General features: G+C 37.8%; 1 protein-coding gene across 3 annotated transcripts in view; it reads right to left on the bottom strand.

Annotated features, from left to right (window-relative positions):
• Positions 1-300: 300 nt before the first annotated feature.
• Positions 301-19,224, bottom strand: part of plppr2a (phospholipid phosphatase related 2a) — a 31,121-nt gene continuing 12,197 nt past the window's right edge. The window contains exons 3-8 of one of the 3 annotated variants that reach the window (XM_051714216.1): positions 17,564-17,752; positions 9,886-10,006; positions 8,899-9,149; positions 7,153-7,329; positions 3,007-3,150; positions 301-1,746 (exon numbers count right to left, since the gene is read on the bottom strand). In XM_051714216.1, the coding sequence (XP_051570176.1) occupies positions 1,711-1,746; positions 3,007-3,150; positions 7,153-7,329; positions 8,899-9,149; positions 9,886-10,006; positions 17,564-17,752 (918 nt within the window). In that variant the 3' untranslated portion in view covers positions 301-1,710. The remainder of the gene's footprint in view (positions 1,747-3,006; positions 3,151-7,152; positions 7,330-8,898; positions 9,150-9,885; positions 10,007-17,563; positions 17,753-19,224) is intronic. The other 2 variants (XM_051714215.1, XM_051714218.1) reach the window with 2 other exon arrangements.

Genomic DNA, 19,224 nt, shown 5'->3' with positions numbered 1-19,224 from the left:
TGGTGCCAGGTGGGCTGGTTTGAGTATTTCTGTAACTGCTGATCTCCTGGGATTTTCACACACAACAGTCTCTAGAATTTACTCAGAATGGTGCCAAAAACAAAAAAAAACATCCAGTGAGCGGCAGTTCTGTGGATGGAAATGCCTTGTTGATGAGAGAGGTCAACAGAGAATGACCAGACTGGTTCGAACTGACAAAGTCTACGGTAACTCAGATAACTGCTCTGTACAATTGTGGTGAGAAGAATATCATCTCAGAATGTTATTCTGAGATGCGGTTGGCGCTGTTTTGGCGGCACGAGGGGGATCTACACAATATTAGGCAGGTGGTTTTAATGTTGTGGCTGATCATTGTAGATAACCTCAAAGCTAACAGACATGGACTAAAAGTGACACAACTTTGATTTTCATTTCATTGGGTCTTTAAAATGAATGCAATCATTTCAAAATAGAAAAAAACTCAGTACTGCAAGGCATTCTGTGCTATTTGCAAACAGCTAGGATGAAATCATTGCAAGGTAACATTATAACAACATCATAAATATAAAATGATTTTGGGAACTCTTGGGAACACGTGCTCATACAAATGTGAAAAATGTCTTCACTATACAAGAAAAAAAAAACTTTAATTTACAATTGTGAATACTGATAACAATACAGATGTTACTGTGTGATTCATGGTGGCATTCCTGGTTTCTCTTGAGAGACGAAGAGATCATTCCACTGTTGATTATGAACTGTAAAAATGTCTTGGGGCAACATTAATGAAAAGGTCATCATGTCCAACAGCTGTTTTATCACTGCACATTACATGTGGCTGGTGGAGAAAACTTTTGTGTGCACAGAAGAACACAAACTGCACATTAAGTTTTGAAAAGAATGCTGTGGTGTTTGGCCATGAGTCTTTATGTGTCTGCCATGTGTCTTCCTTTCATTTTATGGCTTCCAGACACAAACATTAGTTTCATAGCTGGAATCAAGAACTTGAGGTCTTTTCCTACAAAAATTCTTGATGTGCACTTAAAGAAGGAATATCCTTATGCCAACATGTTGTACAATATAAGATTGTCCTCTTAAGTGGGAAACTGAGACAAACCAATGGATACTCCATGAACAGATTTACTGCCATGATTTTTAAAATCCAAACTGTGTGATGACCATAAGTGCTATAAAAACAATCAAAATGGACATGCCATTTTAAAAAAAGGAATAAAAATGTATATGTATTTACATCTGAACTGATATACAATAAATTGCAGCCTCTTGGGAGTTCTGCATTTTAGCAACAAGCTGTTCAAGACTTCATCGGTTCCCCAGGAAAAGTAGGATGGGCTGGTTTTGAGAGGTCCAGATGTCCGTACAGGTGCAAATTCTCCACTCACTGACCAAACAAACTCATGACAAGTAACGTCAAGATGCCTACTAGATTTTCATTTGAGATCTCTCTAAAGGTGCCTCTTCACTGTCATTAGTTTGTTTGAGCGGTTTGTGGAGGCCCTACTGGTGGCATGGTGTAATATGGAGGATGGAGGTTGGACGGGATGAAACCTAGACCTGCGTAGAGTAGGAACGGAGCAGAGTGGTGGAGCGTCCTGTAGGGTGGGCGGCACAGTGGCGCAAGTGCTGGGATGGCTGGTCTAGACTTCGCTGGACATGGAGCGAGACGGTATGAGGACATCGGGAGGGACGGGAAACCGATGAGGCTGATGGTCATGTGATCTCAGTGAATGGAGATCCCCTTGGAGTCTGTAAGGGGGGGGGGGGGGGGGAGTGTGAGGAGGGGAGAGAAAGAGAGAATGAAAGAATGAGAAACCAAGACTGATTCGAAAAAGAAGAGAGGTGAAAAAATGTGTTCAGGTAGGGTGATGGCGTTTGGCTAGAGAATAAAGGAGTACGGCCAGAAACACACTTTACGCAAGTACGTGTATACAAATGAGAGCGTTTGGCCAACATCCGGTCTTTTTGAACATGCTTCTTGCAGCAGTAAGAAACCTCAGTACTCAGGGGGACAATAGAGATACCTTCAAAAGTCTGTGCCATTCAACTGGATATGTTATTATTCAGGTAGGTTCCTATAAATATATTGACTTCAACTCCGCAATATTCTCTTTGAATTGTTGCTCCGCCTTGACAGTAGTTGACTTGAAACCGATAACTCACCGTAGAAGCGGACAGTTCACACCAATGTTCGCTATAGCGCCCCTTGTGGCAACATTGAGAATGTAATGCATCCTCGCATTGTGTTTTGAATTGCGGTCTGTCACATTTTGGAACGCAACAACACATGAAATTGAGCTTGTAAAGCTAGAGGAGCCGGCATTCATGTACTTGCAAAGAGTATGTTTCAGGCTTAAAATATAAAACCGATGGATGACTGCATGATCGAAGTGAGAAAAAGGGACAAAGTAGTCTAAAAAGTGAGGAAAATGAGGGTGGCCTACGAAGAGAGGCTCACAGTGTCATCATTTCCCCCCCAGAATTCCTCCAAATCAAATGAGCCATCTAATGACAGTGATACTCTTGACATTTTGGCTACCAGCTCTCCATCTTTGAAGTTGCGCATGATAAGAATCCATTGACCTTTGTAGCAAAGGGACTCTAGATGTTGCATGTCCAGAACTGTCTCATGAAAATGAACTCATTTAGACATTGAGGAATCAGGCAGCAGTACAGTTAACAGCACTAAAAATTGTGGCCCTCTGTTGCTTCACAGATACTCTATAATAAAAATATTAGAAAAAAATGTCTCTTCAGGACAAGCAAAGTCTTTTTAAAAGGGTAGATCAATCCTCCAAAGCTTCAGTGGGATTGCAAGGTGCCAGAGTTGGTGTTTGGGGTTGTGGTTGGTGTTTGTACAGGTAGGACATGTTAGTGCAGGGACAAGGAGGGTTAGGTTGGTCTAGGAGACACATTAGGGTCCATTGGGTCAAAAACAGAAGGACAGGGGGGCGTTCTCCATCCCCCTTATGTGTGCAGCCCTGCCACTAACCCGCTCCCACCCCTTACCTGAGTGCCACTTAACTTTTCAAGTGGACTCTCTACACAGGGCAGCGCCACCATGGGCATGCCCAGCACAGACTCAGGACGCTGGGGTCGCGCTGGCTGGGGAGGGGGCTTTGTCTGCTGGAAGCTGTTAATGACACAGGTCACCTTGAGAGAGTGAAAAGAGAAGAAAGAAACAGAATAGAGAAGGAGTAAAAAGAAGCAAGGGAGAAATCGATGTAGATAACAACAAGGAAAGAAATGGAAGAATTTACCATTAAAGGGTCATGAAAGCCCAAAACAAATTTTTTGAGACGTGAACAGATATGTACAGGTTGCACATCACTGAAAACAATGATAGCACTCATTATGTTTGTTGTTAAGGGGAAAGTAGTTATTTTTTCATTTTATTGAGCCATTTCGTTCTTCTGGTTTCAAAACAAAAGTTGAAGCAACATCACAAAAAATAGGTAAATGCGTTCGAGTTATTATTGGTAGGACAGCGTGTATTTACGTCACTGGATTCTGAGTTTTTTCACATTATTCATGAGAAGGAAAGCTTCCATCCAATCACAGCGCTGCCTCATGCATGCCCTCACATTACAGCGGAGAATTGAAACTCATGGACCTAACAGCTGTTCCGCAGATGCGAGACTTCAACAGCACACGGGGAACAGACATGATAGCGGACTTTTACACTAAACACCATGGCCAGATTGAAATCACTTCACAAAATGCAATGCAGCCCATAACCGGACCAGCGCAAGCATTTCTTTGCTACAATTGTGCTAGGCACGCTCCAAACATGCTGTTTGTGAGGGAGGACTGTTACGAGCACTGATTCCATCGCTTTTTCTCTCTGTGTCGGATAATGGACATAATACGATTTAAATCACACGTCAGAATGGACAGTCCACAGTCCATAACTGCAACAAAGATTGTGCCAAGATTTTACTCCCTGCCAGATTTTGACTCCCCGCTACCTGATTGGTCCTTATCCCTAAAGCCTATCCCTACACCCACCCTTAACCTTAACCATAGTAGGGGGTCATTGGTCGCTATCCCTAAACATAAGGATACTAGCGAATAAAATTTCGGCATGACACCAGCCACTGTTGCTTTTCAAACGTGAAGCAGCTGTGTATTCCAGGTGTATTTGTGGAGGCTGTTCTGTTTAGACACTGATTGCGTCTTCTCGCCATGCGTCTGATCATAAACAGGGTAATATGATGGCTTGTTCAAAAACAGAAGACAATGATGAAAACTTAAAGTCAAGTCAACTCTATTTTTATCTACTTTACATAAAGTTTCTGGGAGTTACGCCCATTGTTTACCGGTGTTATGTTGTCATGACAATGGAGTTGAAATACTGGATAATTTTATGCAAACAAGGATAGTAAGCAATTTTATCGATTGTAGAGCAACTTTAGAGTTATGTTAAAACGTATTATGCTTAAGTATTGTGGTTATACTTTTAACAGTGCGTATATGTTTTGTGTATCGGACCTGTTTACTTTCATGGTATGTGCCTTACTGCATGAGATTTGTTTCTTTAGAAAAATTATTTTTTTGTGGCAATCAACATTATGCCACAAATGATGACTATAGAGTTGAACTTGTATTAAACCCGAAACACACCTTGTAAGAATAAATATCTATGAATTATTGTAAAGTCTTAAAGCAGTGCTGGTTTTGATGTTAATGTCTGCTCTGAATGCTGTTCTTATTTCATTCTCAAAAGTTTGAACAAAATCAGTGTTGCCAACTATTTCTCATGGGAAGTCGCCAAAGGCTTGCTGAAATGTTGCTAAAAGTAGCTAAATCATGTGATGACGTCATTTATTACGTAAGATGTCCAGTATACACATGTAAATGTATTGGCGTAAAAAGTTACAGCAATTCTTTAAAGGTGTAGAACCATATGTTTGTTTGTTTTTTAATTAAACTAATGATTTAACAATTAGTATTTAACTACTAATCATTTAGCTGTCACTAATTGAACTTGTCAAACATTCAGACAGTGGAGGATTTCTATTTAGTTCTTTATTTTTATTAGATTTTATTTATTTTGTTTTGAAATTAAACTACATTATTGAACAACGACAAAGTCCAAAATGATCCTAGCAATAGCAACCATGGAAAGGCAGCGGTGTAGTGTTGGGGATGTTTTTTCATTATTTATTTTTAAACATGGATCTATATGCCTTATAATGCCTCACGTGGAGCTGTTTTGGAAATAATATGTACTATATCTTATTTTTTTATAACATATCTGTTGTGTGATGCTGAAACATTAGTGTGTATTACTTGTGCCAGCGTTACTGTGTCACAATTACTTTTTGACAGTGACACCACATCTGTTGTTCATATCACTTATCTCTACAATTTATTATAGATCAGGTGTTCATATCCATTCCATTCTCTCTCTCTTTCTCTCTCTTGCCCTGCTTGATAATTTCTCAGTACTCTTTTATCGCTGTATGCTGACTTTTCTTCTCCAAACTGAGAGCATGCACGTGAAATGAGGTTGAGATTGTCGCAACAAATACCAAAAACACGTAAATTCATTCGATTTATAGAACATCCATATGCTCATAAATACAACTGCAGATGGCATAGAGGCCAGTCGTATTACTTGTAACACAAGGGGATGCTAGAACACTGAGAAAATTCACGATAGAGTTGATGTTCTTTTGTGTTGACAGATGTGGAAAAATGTCACTAAAGCAGACTACAAAAGTCACTAAAATTGTCGCTAGTCACTAGATGTCTCTTTTACTCACCCAGAGGGTCAAAAAGTCACTAAATCTAGTGACAAACAGCTAAACACTTAACAAAATATCCCAATATTTTTGCAGATTTGTAAACGGTTCTATCATCTTCACTCTTCACACTTTTGTCCCATGATTAATATACAGCCCCAAACTCTTTTGTTTTCATCTTCACTCATAATTTGTGGTTCATCCACATTGCAGCCATCACTGTGTGTGTGTGTGTGTTTGGAAGTAGCTCTTCTTGACCCCCTTCCATCTTCCCTCTTCCCGCCCACAATACCAGCCAACATATTTACATATTTTTCCACCCATTTCAAGATTGTTCACAGTCTGAGGTCTGAAAAATTGGGGATTAAGTAGGTGGGTTTCCTGACCCTTATGAACCAGGTTTAAGTAAGAAGGTGTAAGTACCACTGGGCTAACTGTGAAGTCAAGAAATGCTAATGCTCATGAATATTAATTATGGGCAAATAAAATTTTGTTTAGAGGTAGGCTGATATATCGATTTTACCTCCTAATTGTGCCGATAGTTGCTTTAGTTGGAACTATTGGTTTTCAGCGAAAATAGTGCTGATACTTGCCGATTGTTTTTTCTTAAAATTCCTTTGTATTCCTTTGTAGGTTATTATTAGATTTTGGTTGACTAATATGTGCCTTTGGGATGTTATGTATTTTGGACTCTTGTAAACTCAATATCTGTACCCGTCACATCATGGAAAGACTAAGAATTTATTTTAAACTCTTGGCCGATTAATCGGTTATCTGCCTTTTCCGCCACTTTAGTAATCGTTTCGACAAAATCCACCATTGGCCGACCTCTAATTTTAATCAATAACTGATCAATGTGATGTGTTGATCCAGAGATTAGGTCTGTAGTAGAGTATTTGCCAAAACTGTTCAAACTGAAATCAAATGTAATAACAATAACTTACAATTATTTAAACTACAATGTCATTCTTGCTGACCAATTTGTAATTTTTTTTTATAATTTCATACCTACATTTTCCACAGTCGGTCCTGGGATTTTGTAAGACAGTGGATAAATATGTGGATTATCAGTTATCTAAGCTTTGGCTTGTTGGTCTAGTTGTAACATTTTACAACGTTCTAGTTCAAGACGTTTCGGGTTCTAATCCACATAATTAAACTTTTTATTTCAATAAACCAAGATTGCATCTGTACTTCAATGGATGTATCATGTATCATAAGAGAACACTGATAACAGCTCCAGCGAGCACTCATCATAGCATTCAAAATAGCACTGGAGAGGAAACTGGACATGTTTCCTCTGACACTTCCCAGATGCAAGCTCATTCAAAAATTAGTGGGGACAACCCACCCATAAATTACACCTACCTATCCCTCACTGTAACACCTAGACTGCACACACTCTCACCAGAAAGACAGCAATGGCTCCACCGGTGAAGTATCCTGCGAGGACGTCCGCCCAGTGATTGCGATATTCGGCCACTCTGACCACACCCACCAGCATAGCCAGACACAGAAGAGTCAGACTGAGCGTGGGCTTAGTCAAACGCGTCCCTTTAGTCCTAAACACCAACGTCACATACATCTGCAACCACAGACAGACAGTGGTGAAGAATATGCCCGTGGCCAGTACAATTAGACAAATTGCTACATGGCTTGAGAAACCTGCTGAAAATACCAGTAAAGCTGGAACTGGACTATGTTATGTCTAGGCATTGGTTTCCAGCATGTGATGCCGGCATCTTACTTGACACGCTTAACTACAAAGACCTCATTAGTCAACAAGCTTCACCAGAAAGACCATGTTGGTAAAGTTTTGCAGTGAATCAACGTAGCTTTGCTGGTGCACCATCTAAACCAGCACCAAACCAGAACTAACCAGCATAAACCAGCTGGAGCAGCACAGAAATTCATGGTAGTCTAAACTGGTCTTTTTTTTTGTTTTTTGTTTTTTAAATTTAGCAGGTTATATTATGCGCTGTTTTTATAAAATAAAACTAGTTTATTGCAAGTTAGAATATTATTAGCTAAGAATAAGCTTTAAGATACAAGTTCCAGCACAACATCATCGTAGCAGTTTTTTGGTCATAGCCACCAGCCTACAATCACTAATGCTTTAATTAAAGAATGTTTATAACTATACTGACTTGCAAAGGCAAAACACAGTAACTACGCATTTTTATTATTATTTATTTTTTTCTATGTAAACATACGCCAAATGGACATCTTTGTTTTTTAGACTGCACAACAAGCAACATGTCTTGGGACACCTTTATTCTGTTGCATTTGCTGCACTGCATTTATCTTCTTTAGTGCAAGAACACGTTTGGTCTGAACGGCCCCTTAGATTATGATACGTCCTGTGACATACAGTACTGTGCAAAAGTCTTAGGCACATAAGATGTTTAACAAAAACATTTGTCTTAAGATGATTATTTATATCTTCAACTTTAGTGTGTCAATAGGAAAAATACATTTTAGACTCCCAAACTTTCCTTCTGCAAATAGATTAGAATAGAAGAACAGGGAGCCCTGCAACAGATGTCATGGTCCCCACAGAGCCCCCCACTGAACATCGTGTCAGTCTGGGATTACATATAGAGACAGAAGCAGTTGAGACAGCCGAAATAGATAGAAGAACTGTGGTGAATTCTCCAAGAAGCTTGGAACATCCTATCTGCCAACAACCAAGAAAAACTGTGTCCAGGTGTACCTAGGAGAATTGGTGCTGTTTTGAAGGCAAAGTTGGTCACACCGAATATTAATTTAGCTTTTTTATGTTTACTGGAATTTGGATGATGTTAACTGATAAATGAAAACAATTTATGTCATTATTTTTGAAGAAATCCTCACTATGCAACATTTTTCACAAGTGCGTAAAACTTTTGCACAGTACTGTACTTGTTTTTATTCAACTATGTTCAGACTCAGAGAAAACAGAGTACGATTATTTTATAACCCACATTTGACTGGACAATCAATAAACTTTGAAGTTATTTTTCGCAGTTTTAGTGTCTGTGTAATTTCTTTGTTTTGCCTTTGCAGAGTGGTATAGAGATCTGTCGCTGCTTTTTATTTGTCATTAAGTGACTTTAGACCACAAATAAACCTCTACATGTCCACAAGGACGGTTATTTCAGCTTATTGAACTCACCACAGTATAAACTGCAGAATAAACACTGATGGCTGCATCTTTAGAGGGAAAAGATTTGCGTGCAGATGCGACAATCAGTGGGTTTCCAGTGCAGGCTTTGCGTTCAGTGATGTACTGTAAGTTGGAATGGCAGCCCAGTGCTGTGTAGTTCGGTCTGCACGCTGACAGGAAGTGAGGCGTTTGATTTCCCGTCACTACCTGTCCGGCATTAGCAAAGATGGTGGTAGTGAACAAGCCAAAGGTATAGACACCTGGATAAGAGGTCAAAAACGCAATTACTTATTGCTTATTACCTATTGTTTTGAAGAAAACCTATTTTTAAGTGTATTAAAAACCCATTCAGACACATGAAATCAGGACAAGACCATTAAAAAGTAAATATACTGTAACTCTAGTCTAATTTAAAATACTTGATATTTGTAACATGATTACGTAATCCAGGCTTGGATGCAGCACCATTTAAAATCAATAGTTTGCAGTTTCAGATGCCATTGTAGAAATGTAATATTCACAGTCAGCCATGATTACTTTAATCAATGAGTGAAAGTGTCAAATAACAGGACGGTTACTGAGATTAAGTGAGTAGTATTCGGCTGGTCATGTGATTCTAACATGGCAGCCCCCATGTGCGGACCCTCTCCATGTAGAATAAAACAGCTTTTATAAGGTTACTGATATGACTGGAGTCTTCATTTTAATGTGAGTGATCATGATTTTATACAAATGTTTCAAAAATTACAATTCATGTCTTTAGGAGTTTTTTAACGAGGTAAAAATGACTGAGTGCACCTTTAACATCCACTGTAAGATGAGTGAAATGTGGAAAAGGTCTTTTTGCTGTTGTGGTTGCAGTAGCTTTATTTATATTCTTATAGATTAATCTGTAATAAATATAATTTATAAATTGTTACTTTTATATTGTGAACTATGATGTGGACCCCATAGATAACGAATATCTTCATGATATCATCTACTTCTGATAAGCACCTAGGAAGCGTATGATGCGTCTCAATAGTGGGTTGAAGTAGCAGCAGTCTGCAGTGACTATGATCTTCTCCTGTGTGCTCTCTGACCTCATGAAAAATGCCATCAGTTCACCAGCCAGAATCTGCAGAGAAAATAAATAAGAGAATCAAACACAGGTAAGTAGCTTTAGTTTAGGTTGCAAAAACAAATCTGCCACTCCATTTGTTTTGGCAACCGCAATTTGGGTTTTATTTCATATGTTGTAGCTCCATCTGGTTAAAATCCGAGTGTTGGGGAATGTGTGCCTACTCCTGTTAAGCAGGCGTTTCCGGCCTCCTTTAGAATTTATATCATGAGTCGCCAGTCACCCTTCATTTTCACTGTACTCGTACTGTACACCAAAACCACAAGCTCATTATTTCTGATCAGTAAATGTGGTTACAGTTTTGACAAGTAGCTGCTCGTTAATAAGATTAATTTTGCTTTGCCATGTAAAAGGAATGCACATCATGTCTGCTCTGAGCTACAAATAATGAAAGAAAATGTTTAATCATATTTTATTAGAAACAATAATACATGAAACAACCTCTGCAATTGAAATCTTGAGTGTTTTTGTGTACAGAGCAAAAGACAAATATATACTGTATATATATATATATATGTACAGTACTGTGCAAAAGTCTTAGGCACTTAAGATGTTTCACAAAAGCATTTGTCTTAAGATGGTTATTTATATCTTCAGCTTTAGTGTGTCAATAGGAAATATAAATGTTAGACTCCCAAACATTCCTTTTGCAAATAGAAAAGATTAGAATAGAAGAACAGGGAGCCCTGCAACAGATGACATGGCCCCCACAAAGCCCCCCCCCCCCCCACACACTGAACATCGAGTCAGTCTGAGAGTACATGAAGAGACATTGAAGCAATTGAGACAGCCTAAATAGATAGAAGAACTGTGGTGAATTCTCCAAGAAGCTTGGAACATCCTGTCTGCCATCAACCAAGAAAAACTGTATCCAGGTGTACCTAGGAGAATTGGGGCTGTTTTAAAGGCAAATGTGGTCACACCGAATATTGATTTAGCTTTTTTATGTTTACTGGACTTTATATGACATTAAGTGATAAATGAAAACTATTTATGGCATTATTTTTGAAGACATCCTCACTATGCAACATTTTTCACAAGTGCCTAAAACTTTTGCACAGTACTGTATATATATATATATATATGTGTGTGTGTGTGTGTGTGTGTGTGTGTGTGTGTTAATTTAGTAAATAACTGTATGGAAAACATGCATTGATTATTTTAAACAAAATTTTACTGCATTTTACTTCTTCAGATTAAACAATTTTTAATCTAATTGATCTAAACGGGTGTTTGGTTAAGATTTTGGTTCTCTTATTGAAAAAATAAAGATCGTGTTAAGCAATTTTATAAATATCATGAAAAAATACATACAAATTAAGATATTTAAGGGATTTATTGGTGGACATTACCGAAAAATAAACCCCAAAAGCACGATCAGGATCAAGATGCAGAGCAGAGCACAACAAATCACTGGCCAACGCAAACGATTGTTGGATTAAAAGTCATATTTCAGGATCAATAGATGTGAATCGGCAGGATTTATAACTGATGCATTCAGAAAATAAGTGAATTGTTTCACCACTACCCCTTACAAAAAAGTAGCTCTGGCAAACTAACCGCAAACTTTGCACACATTTTTTTCACATACAAATGACAATTTGCCGCAAATTTTGCACAAAGCTCATTTGCATGTGGAAATATTTAATGGCGAATTTGCGGCAAATTTGCAATGAACTCTCAATTTTTGTAAAGGACGTGACCAATCAGAATCAGAACATTCCAGAGACACTTGTAATAAAGTGAGGCACTTACAATGGAAGTGAATGAGGCCCATTTTTGGAGGGTTTCAAGGCAGAAATGTGAAGCTTATAATTTTACAGTATAAAAGCACTTACATTAATTTTTTCTGTTAAAACTCATGTATTATTTGAGCTGTAAAGTTGTTTTTAATAGACATTTTTGTGGCGGACTACTGTTCTGTGCAGATAAACTTCTAGTTATTGCCACCAACATTACAGCGTCATGGCAACAAAGTTGTAAAAATTGAATATAACTTTACACAGAAAAGGTTAGTGAGCAATTTTATCACACTAAAATCATGTTAACACACATAAAGTCTTGCAGCTATATGTTTGAAAAAAAAACAAAAAAAACAAAAAAAAACAGTGAGTATTTTAACATTTACAGAATGGCCCCCATTCACTTCCATTGTAAGTGCCTCACTGTAACCCAGAATATTCCTTTAAACTATTTAGCCCAGAATGAACAACCAGAATCAACTATTCCAGAGAGCCATTTAATAAATATTGAATATCATCAGAAGGCTGGAAAATCTCAATATCGCCCTGCCCTCATACGTAAACACTGCCATCAAATCCCCGACCTCAAACAGAGACAGACGTCAGAGATGAGACAGCGATGGACAGGGACACAACGCTCCCCTCACACATTTCCAGGATTAGCACCTGACCGCTGATATCATCAACACATTTTTGAAAGTGTTTGAAAGCGTTTGTGTGCTATCATGTCAATTTAAAGGGAAAGTTCTGATTTTGCTTTTCTTCCATTTTTTGCAGTTGAATTGTTTGCTACAAGAGTCTGTTGTATTTTTGAGCTCAATATTGAAAAATCAAAGTTCAGTGATGCTGTTTATAATATGTTATGAAACAGAGTAAAAGACTAGAAGCTTGAGGGTGCTGCTTTATCCGGTTTTATCTTATTCTGAAGATTAGAAACATACTCTTGCCTGAGGCTACACATGGGCATTCATGCCACGACAGACAGCCGCACAGTTCAGACATATGCTGAAATGCCAGTGATTTCACCCCCTCAAGCAGCCAGTGCCATCTGCCACAGTCTCTCAGGTGGCATCACCGTGCTCCTTTCCTATAATCACATCCTCTCTCTGGGGCACCAAGATGTTATATTTAAGGTGCGTTTGATACAATTTACACCTTGAATCACCTCAAAACATCAAGCAGCAATGTTATATAACTGATATGGAAATAATTAATGAGAATACAAGCACCCTTCCAATATTTCAGGTTATTATAGTATTATAGTATTATAGCCAAAATGTATTAACCTACTATGTTCGAAAGAGATGTTGCAAAGCTTAAAGAAATGGATCCCCAAAAGAAAGGTCTGTAAAACCACAAACTCACTTTATCTTTTGACCAAACATCATGATGTTTGGCAACGAGATGCAATAAGAACCAATGACGTTTTATGTTATCGGCTTAGGCTGAATATTTGATTTCATTGCATACTGATTTGATCTGAGAGTGAATAACAACCTAAATTCCACTGTGTTCATCACACAGATTGATTGCATCATTTCAGAAGACTTGGAATATAGGGCATGAGATGCATCGATACTGTTACAGTGATTTTATGGTGTCTTCTGTCCTTTTTTCGAGCTTAATAGACAAGAGACAGTTATTACATGGCAAATAATATAAAGATAAAATAGTGCCTGAATGATTTGCATACACAGATTAAGATTTGTGAAAGCATAAATCAAAATGCAAGTGTAAAGAAATGTGCATGCGTACAGAACGTTTTGTAATGGTGTAAATCAAGTTGCAAGCGTAAGAAAAAAATATTTTCAATATTTTAATGCATGCATAAGTGTTATTCATGTGATGTGAATCTGTAACTTCATATTAACAAAAAGTACATTTGATCTGTGTTCTTCTGACTTACTTTGTTTCATGCTTACACTTTTGGCACAGCCTAAACATGGCAAAAAACATTGCTTGCATATCGCTGATTGCAGGTTTGCAAAGAAAGAGTGACATGAACAGCAAAATGGATTGACTGTGTAGAATCAGTCTGTATGTGTAAAAATAAACTATTGCAAAAGTGTAAATGACTTGGGTTTGTGGTGAAAATATTTTCCTGAAATAATCGGACATACATTGATCCGTCTTCCCTTTTGTTGAGCTCGCACTTTTGACACTCGCTCAAAAGAGTTTCAGAAGCACAAATGAGAAGGCGGGTCTATCTGCTTCTTGTAACCAATCAAATGAGGTATCCGTTGACCAGTTTACTGTGAACTGATTGGTTAAATAATGTGACAGACAGACAGCTTCTTCTTAAAAAAATAAAATAAATAAATAAATAAAATAAGCGTGCAATTTGAGATACGCTTTCGCGCATGCAACTCTTTCTATCACGTTTCTAACTTCATTTACGCTTATACAAATCTAATTCAACATATGCAAATCTTTTAGGCACTAATTTAACTTCATAAAATAAACCCTGTAAAGACTTCCCAAGAATTCACTTTTTGTTTTCCACTGAAGAAATAAAGTCGAACAGGTTTGGAACGATATTAGGGTGAGTAAACGATGACAGAATTTGAATTTTTGCGTGAACTATTTCCAGATCTGCTGTTGGCTGAGTGGATCCTTTGCAAAAAAAAAAAAAAAAAAAAACACACACACACACACACACACTACAAGTACCACATGCAGCTATGGCAGATTCAGGAAAGGAGGGAGGCAGATCCATGTGGTCCCACAATCTGTTGCAGCTAGTTTACAATGTAACAGGGAGACACCGATAAAACCATTACTCCAAAAATTACAGAAATTACAGAAATAAAAGATAGAAATTGCAATTGATTCAAATGAGGACATTTTTGACAAAAACAGTAGAGCTTAAAAAATTTATGTGGATTTGAAGTTCATATTGAAATATCTGACTTTTGAATGCAGACTGTTTTATTTTGGCAGAACTGAGCACAGTTTGAGAGACTGTTGAAACACGACAGGAGACACATGTGCGATTACTGGGATTTTTTTCCTCAGGAGAAACATCTGAGAATCAGTAAAACTTCACTAAAAGTCTCTACATTTAATCAATTTGACGTTTAGCAGAAACAACTGAGATATTAAAGATATCACATTTGGGATTTTTATTTTTTATTGTTTTTTTTAATTTTTTTATTACATCTATGGGCTGTCTATACTTTTGAAATCAAGACTTACAGGTAGAACTTCATGAGTAAAATCAAATCTACCGACCAGGAGGCAACCATTTAAGTTTTGTTAGTTTATGTGAATGATATGACACTCATTGTTTTGTCCGAATCTATTAGGTTATTCAAAAATATATTAAAAATGCAATTTACATGAAACAATTACTTGAATACACTTCTACTATGATAAACATTTTCTCACTTCAAAGTATTTATTTATTGATTTTTTCTGGGGCTTTAAGTAAAAATTACACCAAAGTGGTGTGAATTAGCTAATAAATAAAAGTAATTAAAGTAATTAAAAGCTGATATTCATGAAAAAAATTAAATAATTAGTAGTTTGGAATAATCATTTATTGGTATTTTCTAATAAATAAATAAACAGTGAAACAATTTTGTTTTTAAAAAAATATTTGAAAAACTTTCATCCACCCAATCAAAGTGAAAAAAGGGACATAAAACAGAGAGGACCCCTTTAGACCCTTTGTGTGGTTTTGTTTTATATTTAATCTCATATATTTAGATAGAGAAGTCTTCTTGATATCAGTGACTCTAAACTTCATGATATTGGTAATATACTGTATATATATATATATATATATATATATATATTATCTTGAAAAATATGTCTTAAAACTTTTTTGAAATGTTTTATTAAGTTGTGTACACATGCATTTAAGGGGCAAGGAAAGTATTTTGATACCTTTCACTTGATGGTTACACCACTTGACATTTAATTAAATATATTTTTTTGTATAAAAGGCTGTATTTTTTTATTTATTTATTTATTTTATTTTATTAAACCAACATGGACACAAATATAACATTTCTATGAACTTGACACGTGTTTTAAATTAGATTTATAAAAGATTTCTTATATGTATCATCTCGGACAAGCTTATTTGCCTCATTTGACCCTTATATTTTAAATGTCCATCATTCTCAAAGATTCTCCATATTACACTAAAAAGTACTTTAATATTTGAGTTTAAAGGCAGTAGAACAAATAGGTTACTATTTACTATATTATCAATACAAGTGTGATAAGTCACTTGTTCAGGTAGGAAGGAGGAAGCGGGAGCCGGATAAACAATCCACGTAAGTTTCATTTATACTACTTTAAGTATAACACACGCAGTTTGCTTTTCAGCAGGGCACACACACATTCAGGTCTGTCTCTCTCTCACTCCACAGACGTCGCTCAGCCACGCCCACATCACCACAACAAATAAGGTGAGGGTGCACAGCCGGCACTGAGTCACCTAATCAGCTGAGCCGGGGGCGCCAGTTCGAGAGAGAGAGAGACACACACACACGGCCGCTGTGTTTTATGTTATGTTCAGTTCTTTTATGTCATTAAAGTTATGTTGACTGTTTGGCCGGTTCCCGCCTCCTCCTTGCCCATCCTTACCCATTACAGACAGCATTTGTGGCATAAAGTTGATTACCACAAAAATTTATTTCGACTCATTCCTCCTTTTCTTTAACAAAAGCAAAAATCTGGGTTACAGTGAGGCACTTACAGTGGAAGTGAATAAGGCCAATAAGTGAATTGTCTTGTGCTTCGTTTCTGTCTTTGCGTGAGCGCACGGCTTCGGTTGTTATTTCCCTGCCGTGCACTCCTCGGTTGGTCTCATGTTTGATGTTCGGAGCATGGTGTCTGGATGCTGACTTCCCTGTCTGGTTCAGTTTCGGTTGGTGTAGGGATTCAGACACTCACGCTACATGTTCTGTCTGTTACTGGCATGAGTGCATTGCGCCTATGTCATCTTGGCGGCATGCACTCACGTCAATCGTTTACGTCTATCGCTTGTGGCATTTGCCTCGCGATGTATGCTCAAGCTCTGTCTAGTGTGGGAATGCGTGGCATTGCTTTGTTTGGCATTGCTACGCATTCTCTCATCTTGTCTGTCGGTTGGCATGAGCGTATATTGCCTTATTATCTTGCCGATGTGCACTCATGCCATTCGGGTGTTTGTGTTTTGTGAGAGCACATGGCTTTGTTTTGTTTCTGTATTGCTGCGTGTCTTTCAGTCTTGCGTCATACCCCGCCTCCTTGTTTGCCCATTATTTGTTAATTTGTCTCACCTGCCCTGCTTGTTAACCTGTCTGATTTCATTCCCTATTTTAGTCTCCTTGTGTGCGCTGTCCAGTGCCAGTTCATCTTGTTTGGTGTCCATGTCGGTGTTGTGTTCTTCCTAGTTCCTGTTGGTTCCGGTCTGTCCTGTGTTTTGCCCCGTTATCCAGTCCAGCCTGTTTTTGTCATTACCATCCAGTACCTGTTTTTTTCCCTTTGGGGTAGTTTTTGTTTTGCCTTTGTTTATTTTTGTATTAATACATCCTTTTTGTTTTTACTCTGTGTTTGGGTCCTGCCTCCGATTCTCTGCTCAACCTGTGACAATGACACACTATTGTTTAAACATTTAATTTTGTTCATGTTCTGGACAGATTTCTTGAGATTCACCCATCTGGACTCTCTCACAAAAACGCAAATTTGTTCATATATCCTTAGACCGAATGATGATTCATCCGTGTTAAAGTTCATTCTCACCACCCACAAGCACACAACAGCGAACAGAAATGAATGGCAACAGCCCCAGGGAAGACAGGACACAGTCCATACTTACTGTTAAAGTAGGAACGGCAGCGACCAGAGAGTACACCAGCATCGGTGGCACATTACTGGTCTCATCCGGTCCAGGATAGGGTTTGGAGAAAGCCTTATCGAAGCAGAAGAAGCCCTGGATGTGTACAGGAAACGTGTCCGTGTATTCGAAGTAGTACGCCAGGAGAACGGTGCCAGACATGATCACCAGCTGAAAATAGAACATGATCCACGGTTAACAACCAAAAGTCACACTGCCACAGCCTGCTCTGTTATCACACAATCCAGTGAAAGAGAGAGAGACACTCCAGAGTCGTGATATTGAAAGGGTTACATGCTGCTCTACCAGGAAAGCAACAGAGAGTGAGATGAGAATGGAAAACTGGGTAAAGAGACAGAGAGAAACTGTGGGGAATGACAGCATGAATTTGTGCCCGAGCAGACAAATTAGCTCAGCAGTGTGTGTGAGTGCTCGTAAGTGTCATGTTGGATGTGTGTGAAACATAATGAGGTGCAGGGAAGGGTGTGAACACACTCATTAGCGGGTTTAAAATGAGGCTGCTTTCATTCAAGCCTTTTCCAAACCATCATTCACTTTAAACTTTTTTTTAAATATAGCTTTTTAATAATAAAAGAAATGTTTTTGTGTAGAAACAATCAAAAATGTCAACAACGAATAACTACTGAAATAATGTCGCCCCTAAAAGTATTTGGACAATTTCACACTTTGTGGCAAAATATTGATTACCACAAAAAATTTGTTCGACTTGTCCCTCGTTTGTTTAAAAACACGCAAAAATCGAGGTTACAGTAAGCCATTTACAATGGAAGTAAAAGGGGCCAGTCAATAAACATTAAAATACTCACTGTTTCAAAAGTACTGACACAATAATACGTAAACATTATATGTGTTAACATGATTTCAGTGTGATAAAATCAGGATTTACCAGTGTTATGGCATTTACCAAATAACAGGTTGCAATATTGGATATAACTTCACACAGATAAGGTTAGTAAGTGGTTTTATTAGACTAATGTTTACGTCTTGTGGCTATACTTTTGAAACAGTGTGTATTTTAATATTTATGGACTGGCCCCATTTTAAGTACCTCGCTGTAACTGCAATTTTTACTTGTTTTCAAATAAACGAGGACTAGTCAAAATTATCTTTTGTGGTTATGAACATTATGCCACAAAAACAATTCTCTCCTCATTTACTCCCCCTCATGCCATCCCAGATGTGTATGACTTTCTTTCTTCTCCAGAACACAAATTAAGATTTTTAGACCTCTGTAGGTCCATACAATGCAAGTGAATGGTGACCAAAACTTTTATGCAGCCTTTATGTGCTTTATTGAGCTTCAAAGTAATCCATACATCTCCAGTAGTTTAATCCACGTCTTTTGAAGTGATATGATAGGTGTGGGTGAGAAACAGATGAATATTTAAGTCCTTTTTACTATAAATCTCCACTTTCACTTTCACATTCTTCTCCTTTTGTTTTTGGTGATTCGCATTCTTCGCGCATATCGCCACCTACTGGGCAGGGAGGAGAATTTATTGTGAAAAAGGACTTAAATATTGATCTGTCTCTCACCCACACCTATCATATCACTACTGAAGATATGAATTTAAAGGGATAGTTCACCCAAAAATGAAAATTCTCTTATGATTTACTTACCT

This window comes from Myxocyprinus asiaticus, chromosome 13, assembly GCF_019703515.2.
Source record: "Myxocyprinus asiaticus isolate MX2 ecotype Aquarium Trade chromosome 13, UBuf_Myxa_2, whole genome shotgun sequence".
Taxonomy (NCBI): domain Eukaryota; kingdom Metazoa; phylum Chordata; class Actinopteri; order Cypriniformes; family Catostomidae; genus Myxocyprinus; species Myxocyprinus asiaticus.
The sequence above is the reverse complement of the archived record's forward strand: the minus strand, read 5'-3'. Positions and strand labels throughout refer to the sequence as shown.